Source organism: Montipora capricornis, chromosome 1, assembly GCF_036669925.1.
Source record: "Montipora capricornis isolate CH-2021 chromosome 1, ASM3666992v2, whole genome shotgun sequence".
Lineage (NCBI taxonomy): Eukaryota > Metazoa > Cnidaria > Anthozoa > Scleractinia > Acroporidae > Montipora > Montipora capricornis.
Genome location: NC_090883.1, coordinates 45,985,893 through 45,998,392, shown reverse-complemented (window position 1 = coordinate 45,998,392; position 12,500 = coordinate 45,985,893). Strand labels below are relative to the sequence as shown.

The following is a 12,500-nucleotide window of genomic DNA, read 5'->3' as shown; positions in this document are numbered from 1 at the left end:
ACACTGCTGAATGGCTGTGAGTCATGTACAGTTTATCAATGCCATGCCGGGAAGCTGAACCACTTCCATACCACAAGTCTGAGGAAACCCCTTGGCATAAAATGGCAAGACATTAGATCCCAGATACAGAAGTGCTCACCCAAGCCAACCTTTCCAGCATCCACACCATCTTGATGCAGACCCTTACCCAGCTACGCTGGGCAGGCCATGTAGTTCGCGTGCTGGACCATCGGCTCCCCAAGAAACTATTGTTCGGCGAAGTTTAACATGGCAAATGATCCCTTGAAGGCCAGAAGAAGCGCTCCAAAGACACTCTCAAAGTGTCACTGAAAGCCAGCAGCTATGAACAGACCAAAGTAGCGGGCATGTGTTCGCAATGGCGCAAAGTCCCATGAAGCCAACAGGATTGCTGCAGCTGAGCAACGCTGGCAAGACAGGAAAAGCAGAGCCTCCAAGTCTCCAACAGCAGCCACCATCCCCTGTCCACCATGCACCAGAACCTTCCTAGTGCAGATTGGCCTCACAAGCCCTCTCCCAGACTCTCCCAGCCCCAGGATGATTAAATGGTCCTCGTCGAATTGACGAACACCCCTAAAAACTGGATCTTAAAAATAATCACATCCACTTTTGTCCAATATGGTTTTACATATTTTACTTCATATTTTTTAATATGCCACACCCAGACAAAGTTTGAAAGGCATTAGACTAGTGAATTCAGTTGCAGTCACCCACACTATATTCACTGCAATTTCCTGCAATTTGATATACGTTTAATTACTAACGTATGCAGTATATATGAACGTAGTGTCGTGCCCAGGAAGAGGGGTACTCGCAGAAAATTGGGTGGTGGTGTGCAGCCCGCGTCCCAAAACCCTTACCTTTTTATGACCAAAATTCGCGAGGATCTGCGTGCTGTTCTGTTCAGAACTGAGCAGGCGCACCAATAATTCCACGCCTCGAGCTGTCAGCTTCACTTGTTCGCTGTCAATAACTCGCGCCAAGACAATAATCTGAAAAGACGCGTGGGCCTGGTGCAACTCGTTCTCAGAGCCCAGAAACTCCTCAAATGATTTCAGTGGAATCCCACCAGCGTTTTTGATTGCGTATTGCTGGGAAGTGTTGTTGTAGGCGAACGTTGCAAGAGCCATTCCGGCCTTGTGACGCACGGTTTCCTCCTTGCTTTTAAGATGGTGAAGCAGTTCGACCACGCGGAACTTTGTTTGCTCTGCTAAGAGCTTTTGGGTTTGCGGGTTATTGAGGACAATCTTTCCTAAAGTTATTGCTACTTCCACCTAGAAAGAAAGACGACAAGTATTTTAGTTCTGTATCGGCGACAGAGCGAACACCACTGTTAAAATACTTTCTTCAAACTCAGAGCACAATAAAAAGTTAGAAATGTAGAACATTACGTTCGGCTCAGCTGAACTTCATCAGCCACACCAAAATGTGAGTATTGAGAACAGTGTTGAGAAGGGTTATATCGCGTTGATTTAGGTCTCGAGGAGACTAAAATCATATGACAGATGTTTGCCAATTCAAAATCATCGTCTATATTCAGAGAGGGCTTTCGTAACCGAGGCCCCGTTTCTCGGAAGTTCCGATACCTTTTCGGGCCTGAAAAGTTATTTACGAAACTGCCCTCCGCTTGCTTTAATAAGTTGGTCTTTTAGCATGTTTACAATTAAGGTATGCAAAAGGGAAAGCGGCTGTGAAACGTCAAATGATAGTGAAATATCAACTGGTCACAATTTACACTCAATGGAATAATTTTCAAAATTTTAGCTAAAGGTCGATCTGACACACATTGTAAAATTAAAGAAGCACTGTCAGACAACTGATCAGAAACTTAAAGCCGACCTTGAATGAACGCGTTAGTAGTGAAGTGCTGCTGCTTCCCTGGTATACCCTTTTCAACTTTTATCACATCATTCTGTTTTTCTTTGTAATTAATTAGACAGGTATCTTGCAAATATCATTTAACTTTACGGTTAACTATCACGTCTGATGGTGTATGTTAGAGCATACGAAACGTTACGTAAAAAATATATAATTTCAAAGGATGCGTTTCTATCTTATGTTTGTAACCGACGCTTGTATGTTGTTCCTTGTAAAGCTGATATGAAAGGCTTTGAAAAGCATTTCAGAATAACAAGTACGGAGATAAAAACATGACGTTTCTAATATGGCCAAAGAAAAAGAGTATTTAAGACATAGTGAAAATTGATGACTTAAAACCTCTTCCATAGGGAAGCTCGACACCCGAAATGTTATCGGGACTTTCGAGAAGCGGGTCCCGGATCTCAATCGACTTCCTTATGCCACGTTTGAACGTCAACGGTTAACGATTGTGAATAAGCCTTTTGCAACAAACGATCACATGGTACAAAATCCGCCATGCTGGAGGGCAAGCTCATTATTATTTCCCCACTGGGACATTAAAACAAAGAGACCAGAACCAGTCAAGCTTGACTTGTCTTTGTTTTAATGTCCCAGTGGAGGAATAATAATGAGCTTGCCCTCCATCATGGCGGATTTTGTACCACGTGATCGTTTGTTCGAAAAGGTATATTACACTATAGGTTCCGATAGGAGCCCGTGAGTAGCAGCGTACAACTTCATGGAACAGCGTTTTTACACACCTAGTTATTTTAAGATTGATTTTCCCGCGAAACCTGATCTATTTGGCCAATCACAAGTCTAGCTTTGAGAAATTATTACCCATGGGATTGAGAATGGTCGCTCGTACAAGACAAATCTTATTTACGAACTCGTCCAAAAATAGCTTGATCTGTGAAAATGCCGCTATATGGTCCAGGACCTAGTATTGGAGTTGTACATGTAGGCTCTTGGTTCAGAAGGTTCATGAAAAAGTTGAGCACCCCTGAGAGATTAAAATGCGAACTCTTGAGTCGTGAGAGACTCAAATCCCAACAACTGAATGTTTAGCTGTACGCGAACTACCCTCCCCCCGCCCACCCAAAAAAAAAAAACAATAACAAAAAGCAAAAAAACCGACTTACCTGGATGAGCGACATTCTAGATGTACGAAGAAGTTGTACCAGTGAGACAAGTGCTTCAGCGTTTGCTATCTCCAACTGAGTCGATTTGTTTGACTGATGAGCCACGCCAACACAAAGAATACCAAGAACACGAATCACCATCAACAGAACCTGACAATGAAAAAAACTCAAATTAACAAGGCTATGGGATACCAAGCCGGTTTCAAAGACGCCGGCAGGGTGGTCTTCCTCGGAGAACATTCGCATTTAAAAGATCACTTGCTTTCCACGGTATTTTGTTTTGATGTTTTGATTGAATGTTTTGACTCGGAAGGAAGAAAGAACAAGCACGAACACAAGAAGCCAACATAGTACTAAGGTGCTAAAGTAATAGAGTGCTTGGGAGAGAAGAGTTAACTGTGAGAGTCCAACCCCTGAAACATGGGCAGCTTTGTTAATTCACAGACTACTGCACAGCCCATACTAGTCTGAACAAAAGAAATAATTCTTTCAACATCTTAGGTTTAGAATAACAGAATCAAACAAATCTGTAAATATGACAGGTATGATAAAGTAGTTTGATACTTATTAAAACACGATACAATCATCTCCTCTTTCCCCGCAAATCCAAAGCAACAACTACGCATAGATGGCAGAAAATGTATGCCGCACCGTTAACAGTCTTAATTCATGTCAAAATACATAAATTTCAGCACTAGGTAAGGCGACAAGCATTTCAGTATCTCATCCATCACAGTCCCCCCTTTTTTGGCATAATGATTCTCTAACCTTGTTCCTTGACCTCAACAGCCCACATCTTCAACAGCCTTATGAGGGGTCTCTGTGCATCTGCTGCATCAATCTCTTTCTGCGCCTCCGGATTGTTTGTGGCGAGGGACTCCAGAGCACCAGCTGCCTTCACTTGGCACAGGGTCTTGGTGCTCTTGGTCAATACGACCAGAGGCTTGACAGCTCCACAAGCAACGATCAGGTCTTGGTTTCCTCGATGACCTTTGGCCAGAGAGCTCAAACAAGCTGCAGTATTTGCCTGAAGATTTTTTGATTTGGCACCTAAAGATGTAGTTGAAGAGAATAATAATTGCGTTCGACGTTAGGAGAACTGAACGGAATTTCTGATCTTGGGTATCCTCTGCAAAGGGTGAGCTTTGGAAAGTTTTCGTTTTTCGTTCGTTTGCTTTTTCAACGCCATCTTGAACTACGTCATATGTACATGCGCATCTCGGCTTTGATACGTCATATGCCCAAATGACGATCGCGTACCTCATGGTTGTTTGTATCGAGTCAATTTGCACCAACACGCTGATTTGCGGCAAGGAATGTCCATTTTTTAATAATAATCTCTCAGACAATTTCAAAAATTTCGAGATTTTCTAAAATTTAGTTTAGTGACGTAATCACCTTTTTACTACAACCTTTCCATTTTACGACACATTCCACAAGCCTCACACATGAATACTTTCGATAAAAGTTATTTACATAATGCATCGTCTTCATGTCATCTCGCCTCGTCTAGTGATTCCAACTTCAAAATCAATTCATGGTTACGCCTAGTATTGTTAAGAGCTGGCTTTGCCCTCCAATCAAGTCACAATAGGGAGCTTAAGCAACGACAACGGCGACGGCAACGAGAACGTCACAAATTTGCATATTTAGTAGGCAAAAACAATAGCTTAAAATGCACGCCCTGCACGTGCGTTTTTCACTTTTGCCCATTTCATTGCCGTCGTCAGCAAAACTACAACGTGAAATAGCCAAATTTGAGGTTTAATGAACAACGTCAGCACTTGAGGATAAAGTTTCATTTCCTCCCCTAAATTAAGCGCCGTTCCTACCAGTGTCATTTTTGAGGAACTACCACACCTCTGACATATTAAAAACGTTGAAATAGTCACGAGGCGATTAAAATAACGCGAATATATATTTTGAGATGACGTTCTCGTTGCCGTCGCCGTTGTCGTTGCTTAAAAGCTCCCTAATTCTATTTTGGACAGAATGATGGACTTCGGTTCTAAATAAACTGTGGTGCTGTCTCGGTGGGGAGTGAAACGTTAAAAATTTGGCTTTATCAATGAGTTGATAAAGCTAAATTAATAAAGACACGTCAAGAAGGATTTGTGAACAGGTGTTTGGAGTGTTCGCTTTTCGCAAGAGCGAATTGAAGAATCATGGGTTCTCAGTGGTTGGTAGTGGACCAGAGGAGCTTTGCCATTGGTGGAACCACTTAATGACAGGAATGCATGAGAAATTCTTTTTTTTTTTCAGACAAAACTGTCATTCAGGTCTTTGAAGAAAGTTCTCAAGTGAGCGAATATGAGAAATATCTACGTAACAATAATAACTACATGTATTATTCATATAATTATATATATAGTTTTTTCCATTTATATTAATTATATATAATCAGAAACCCATAAGGGTTGAAACGTGTAACGCGCGTTCATAGCTTCCGAATATTCAGTGCAAACTGATTGGTTGAATGTTTCAGTGCTAAGTACCATATTTGGAAACCCCTTGCTCTTGTTGTTCCAAATATGATAGTTAGCAAATTGAATATTCAGAAGCTTGTTTCCCAGCACACAAGGGGCCGTTAAACGTTTCAACCCTTATGGGTTTCTGATATAATAATATAAAGAGTGAATGTGAGAATTATAAATTATATTCACTTGGGTGGTTGGTTGGCTCATTTCAGATATGCTTAAACAAAGGTGACTGCGCAATGCAATTATCAGGGACACCCAATGGAACATTTCGTTCAATTATTTGTTCGAAAGGCCTGCGTGATCTGAAAAAGTTAATACCTGCTTCTTTCGAGATTTATAAAAATGTCCTGTGAGTACCGAAAAAAGGCCAGTGAAGTAGACAAAATGCCCTAGTAAATTTGAAAAGCTTCAAGTTCCTCTAGAATAGCCAAACAGATAAAAATTTTATAGCGCAGCCTAAAATGAACCCACAAAGCTTTAAAAGCATTCCGAAGAGCTGAGAACAGCGTTAAAAAGCACTTGAGAGAAAACCGTCACTCGGTGCCCTTGAGTTATGAGTTATGCTGTCAGTCATTATTTGAGTTTGTAACTGCATGATGCAGTTTGAGTCAAGACTCACATTTCACCCTTGCTCACCATAGTCTCCGGTAGCTCAGTGGTTACAGCATCGGACTAGATTATGGAGGATTGTGGGTTCAAATCCCATCTGGAGCTAAGACTTTTTTTGAGTTTCCAATGGATACAATTATGTAATAGACCATTTTCAAATTCTCACGGCTGGACTGGATCTAGCATGAAATGGAGGCTAATGCAAGCAAATCTTTTCAAATGCAAATTAATTTGCCTACATTAGCTTCCATTTCATGCTAGATCCAGTCCAGCTGTGAGGATTCGAAAATGATCTATTGAAGAAAGTTACATCATGTTACATAACTTTCACTCTCGCCAAAAAAGCCAATATCTTGTACAGGTACTGTATATGTTACTTATCACTTTTAGTCTACTGAATTTTGAGGGTAAAGGTGCAGTAAGGTCGTGTAGCGTTTTAAAGTGAAGTGATGCACATTTACATTTATTTTATTTTACGACCCACCACTGTCTGGGCATTTCAGAAGTACAATTTGTGGAGCCGTTTACAATCACTGAATGGGAAAAAGAAGGATGCCACTGTCCAGAACATGACCAGTCCACTGGACACGGTTTCTGTACCCTACCCTTACTCTCTTCAAACAGTGAGTGAGAGTTCCACCTGCCATTCGAATGCGAGACCTTCCACACGGTACTTAGTTGCTCAACCAACTTTTCCTTAATAAATTTATGTACCGGTATTACTACATGTAACTGCCATATTTTACTTTTATAGTGTAAAATTTTACATGTCAATAAGGTTCACTACCAATTAAATTACATAACAGTACACCATACTGCCAAACTAAAAACACTTCATGACTTTCATATGGGCACAAGTGATGCTTTTAGTGCGACGTGCCTTACAGTGGACACCTAACGAAGTTGTTTACAAATTGTCCGCCAATCAGGATATGTGAATTTGATTGACAGTCACGCCTCCTTGCAAAATCTGCACAGTTGTAAGTTGAACACCATTGCATGGGTTATTGAGTTGACATGCTTAGACGTAATTGTTGAATGTGAAAGTTTGTTGGGTGGCCACGGTGAGGCGTGTTGCAATGTAAAAGTTCTCAAAATTTCACGAGAAGTAGGAAAGTGCAATTCAAGATTGAAGTTTCAAAACATCGTAAGTGATCATAAAACATGAAATTTACATGAGAAAGCTCACACATTTTTTAAACAAATTAAATTATAATATACATGTACTCAAGAGCTTATTTGTGTATTTATCATCGACCAATCAGAAATGAGATATTTCTGTTGCCGAGTATCATTGTAATAAGGTGTTTACAGGTTCTAAGACTGACGGATTATTACCAGTACTTACTCAACAATTCCGTAAGAATGTCAACTGCTCCACTCTTAGCTATAGCTGTCTGGTTGTCATGGTTACCATCACACAACACCCTCAGTGCATTGACACAGTTCACAAGGACATGCTCTAGCTCGGAGTCCAGCAAGCAAACGAGAGGCTCAATTCCACCTGAGGTTTATCAATCACACAAGAAAATCATTATTAGTATTTTTGTCATTCATTTAAAAAATCCATGATTTCTGATGACAAATTCAATGATCCTCTTCGAGTCCCTCAGTAATACTACAGAAACAATGTATTGCTGAGATTGTGAAGATGTTCCAGCTACATGTATCAAAGGGTTTTTAACATAGGATTTTAGCTCCATCATTCCCTTACTGACAAAGCATAAACAAAACACATAATTTCTTCAGCACCTAGTCGACACCATATTGTATGATTTACATGTACATATAAGAGATACAAGTTGTATCACAGTGACTCCTTTCTCCACGGAAAAAAGTCTTGAAACCAACCTACATTGTACCCTGAAGGCCTAGCCAGGGGCCAGGGTGATTAGTAGAAAGAAGCTTACCCTATTTTACTCAGTCGATTAAACACCACCCTTGAATAAATGCCACAGATGGAAGGAAAAGTACCAATAAACGCTGACTTTGAAAAATTCGACAGTGCACCCAATCAGAAGAATGCAGTGTTTATTTGAGGATTGTAAGAAAAAAACAAGACAGTACACGTTAGAACTCGGTAATCTAAACCAGCCTACGCACCTAGCTTGGAAATTTATTTTTCCGTATGAAGATGTTTCTAAGTTTGACGTGGCCATATTTTGCAGCTCTTTCTTCACAATTTTCACAATGCGCTCAAAATTTAATAAACGCCCAGTGTTTCACCAAGTACAAATACCAAGTACAAAATTCCTCAATCCTGAATTAACAAAAACAATTGTTCATGCATTAGTGACTTCGCCTTTAGATTACTGCAACCCTAGCCTCTCCTCTTTGGTATTCCTAAATACCAAACTGATCGTCTTCAGAAAGTACTTAACGCAGCTCCTCGATTAATTTTTGGGATACCTAAATTTGATCACATTTTGTTGACTTCCAGTTGCTTATTTTGTGCAGTTCAAACTCCTGCTTCTAGTCTACAAAGCTGTTAATAATCAAGCTCCAAAATATACTAAAGAACTACTGCTACCCCAGTCCATTTCAGCTTATCGCCAACACTCTTGTGACTGCGGACTTCTCACTGTGCCCAAAACTACTCATAAGACCTTCTGGCATTCTGGGCCATTACTCTGGAACAAATTGCCTCTTGAACTTCGATCCAGTCCGAATGTTACTATTTTTACATGTACATGTAAATCAAAGTTAAAGACATACCTTTTTAAGTTAGCATATAGTTTATGAATATTTTGTCCTTAATTCGTCTGGGATATAATTTACTAATTTTAATTATGTATTGTAAACCGCCTTAGAATATTATTTTTATAATTTTGGCACTATATAAATTTAAGTTTATATAGAAATACAGTACCCCATGACTTCACTACAAATCACATCATGTAGATTAGACCTTAAAAACACCCTTACAATAGACATTCATGTGTCATACTTGTGTGAATGGTCGAAAGTCATGAGTGTATGCAAGAGTCGTAAACAAAAATTGCACCATCTAAATCGCACTGAATGCAGTAAATTTGAGTTTCAACTTGCTCCCACTCACTGTAAAGATTGCTTGCTCAATGGGAGCCCAACATGCCGTCAAATAAAGTGTACAGCTGCAAATCACTATGCTTAGATTTTAACTTACTTCATGCCCCTTGACACTTTGTTTATGCTCATCTTGCAATTTTGTTTTGAAATAATATTATTATCTCTTACCTCAGAGTAATCCATTATCAACCTTATACATTCCAACAGACTTGCCAGACTACTGACTAGAGATAAATTTTACTTGTTTATCAGTCCATTGAACTAAAAAATAAAATTGTCACATGTGAAAAGCAGAATCTCCCCATCCAAAGCAAACATACATGTATGTCAGTATTGTTACCTAGAATTTTACTTTCTCTGTGCTGTGCAAGTCACTTAAACTTGGCAGAACAAGCAGTAACTTGGACCCACAACTGCGATGTGAGCATGGATCTATTCTCAATTTTACATCACAAACTGCTTTGCTTTCCTGTTTTCAAAACGTTTAGTGCATAAATTGCAAAGCAGCTAGTTTGTGACGTAAAATCAAGAATACACCTACACGTACATGCCTCTCACATGACGGTCATGCATGAGTCCAAATTGCTGCTACATGTAGTTTTGTTAACTTTGCGGATCTTGCATGGCAGATAAAAAGCGACTTCTTGTTAAAACATGTTTGCTTTTGCTGGGGAGATTAATATTGCTGATGAAAAATATTTACCGTAAGTTTAGGTGCACTTTAACTACACGTACATGATTGTATAATTAATATAGAGGATATTGCATGGCCGCGTGGAGATACGAAATTTCTCTTAGAGTTTGAAAAATATTTCACGAGTGAGCACAGCTCACTCGTGAAATATTAATTTTTTCAACACGAGAAAGGACTGAAATTTCATATCTCCAAGTGGCCATGTAATATTCTGTTTATTATGTAAATACCAATGAAATACCGTGAGGCACCCCAAGCCCAGTGTGAGCATGGCTGACAAAAATATAAGGATTTGTATGGGAATCCCGATAAGAAACTTAAGAAGATAATGATATGAAAAAAATTCTCAATTAAAAAGCCTAACCTTATTGCCATTGTGGGTAGCTGTGTGGTTATTTTCCAGATCAGACGCAACTTGAGCCATTTCTCAATTTCTCGGTTGTCAACGGTATAATAAAATCCCAAGGCTGGAGACTACATTCTCAGGAGCCACCAATTTAAGTAAAATATTCCTGGATAAATGGCCCACAGTGATTGGCGTCAGCTGTTGTGGTCACCCTGCCTTACCCAGTATTTGTTTATTTTTTGTTTACGTCGTCATGTTTTGTTAATAGTTAATTTAAAAGGCGAAGTTTAATAAATAAATAAATAAATAAATAAAGATAAAATGTTCCCACGGTCGCAATTCCACATCAGAATCAATTGACAAAGATTGAACTTTCATCTCAACCCACCATTAACGCAATAGCAGTCCTGCGAGTGACCTCAGGTGGTAATATTACAAGGAAACATCTTCCGAAATATACGCTTTATCATCAAAGTTCAGGAATACTAAATTATTTCACCAAGGGCATCGAAAGGTGCAATTTTCATATGCAAGCATAGCAACAGTGATCTTTTCACATGTGAAAATAATATGTTATCTTCACGTGTGAAGATATGTTTTTCTGTGAAAGCTCACTTGGTATTTCATTGGTTTTTATAAAATAAATTCATATCTTACCTTCCTCTGCAATCTTTGCTTGGTTCAAATCAATGCATGCCAAGTCACCAAGAATGACAGCAACCCTTGAATGGATCATAGGCAACGGTGAACTCAGCAGGCTAATGACCACAGGAGTTGCATTAGCTTTAGACACTTCAGCTCTAACCTAAGCGTGAGAGCCAATGTTACACAAGACTGAAGCTGCCAGTGACTGGAGCTCAACATTATCTGTTCTCAGAAGATTAACAAGAGCTGGAACACCCCCTGCCTACAGAATTGACTTCCAATTGTTTTCTGCAGCTAAGGAGAGCACTTCAAGACATCTAACAGCACTGTGTTTTTTCTTAAAGTCATCTGACTTCAGCATACCAACCAGAAGGTCCCACACAGGTACATCAATGTTGTTCCAACTGATGAAATATTCAAGAGTGTTGGTGTGGAAATGAAGAGCAGCAAGATGAACCGGACCATTGCCTTCATTATCAATGGACGTGTACTGTACACCCTTCTCAATAAGACATTTCACTGCATCAAGGGCACCACTAGAAGCTGCCAAGAGAATTGGTGTAGACTGCAAATGATCAGTTGATTTCAGCTCCATCAGCTTAGGTTCATGGTGTATCAAATGTAGGAGGCAATCCACATGATTGAAAAATGCAGCATAATGTACAGGCACCCAGCCCTGACTGTCAAACATCATGACATCAGCTTTATAAGTCACTAAGCAAACAAGACTGTCCAAGGCTCCGCAACGAGCAGCAAGATGCAGTGGACTTACACCTTGAGAGGATACATTATTGTAACGTTGTACATTTACATCAAAACCCATGACCACAAGTATGGTTATAATCTGTGGCCTGTTAAACATGGCTGCATGATGAATCAGTGAGAGACCAGAGGGGTCTTGAGTTGTCAAACGCACAGGAGTTAACCTCCGTGTCATGGTGTGAAAAATTGAAACTAGCCCCCTTTGAGCACTAGCTTGCAGCCCTGCAGGAATCTGCTTTAGTTTAACAGTTCTTTGGTATCCATATCTCTTTTTGAACTGTTCATGGATATGAAGTTCGTGCACTGGCCGCCTCTTGGGTTTGAGCTTCACAATTTCATCATAATGTGCATGAATCCACAAGGGATGTTTTGGTGACACAGGGTAGTAAGTCTCAAGATGAATGTTTAACACAAAGTAACTCTTGCCGTCAATCTCTACAGGTGTCATGGGATAACTTTCCAACATCACTGAATCAGAACTCATGATTTTGTTGTATGCATCAGTTGCCACATATTCCAGATTTTCACCCTCAATAACAATCACTGGAGAAATTTCCTGAGTTCCAGGAGTTTCCCGCACAAATGAAATACCACCGTGAAGGTGAAAGTACTTCTCGGAATGATCAAAGTTTTTGCATTTGAAATCATGCCGTAAGATCAGCGGCGGGAATTCCCGTTCTGTCTTACGCTCTTCAAAAGTGTATTGTGGGAGAAGTTTATTGACATCAGGGACTTTACATCGCTTCTTGATTGCAACTAGGAATGGTACCATAAAACTGATGAACTTGAGAAGACACAATTGACCTTCTGAGCGCTTAAGTTTCACGTGTAGTGTCACGTGACTTCCGATGTAAACAAACCCCAAAGTTCGGACATTGGTTTCACCCACGTGTAGT

The 12,500-nt window shown here is 39.9% G+C and overlaps 1 protein-coding gene across 1 annotated transcript in view; it reads right to left on the bottom strand.

Moving 5' to 3' along the window:
• The window catches only part of LOC138015383 (ankyrin and armadillo repeat-containing protein-like), a 21,816-nt gene that overhangs the window by 720 nt on the left and 8,596 nt on the right, over positions 1 to 12,500 (bottom strand). The window contains 6 exon segments of the mRNA XM_068862403.1: positions 1 to 1,292; positions 3,021 to 3,170; positions 3,534 to 3,547; positions 3,789 to 4,070; positions 7,458 to 7,613; positions 10,855 to 12,408. The exon segment at positions 1 to 1,292 is cut by the window's left edge and continues 720 nt beyond it. Coding sequence (XP_068718504.1) covers positions 771 to 1,292; positions 3,021 to 3,170; positions 3,534 to 3,547; positions 3,789 to 4,070; positions 7,458 to 7,613; positions 10,855 to 12,408 — 2,678 coding nt within the window. The 3' untranslated portion in view covers positions 1 to 770.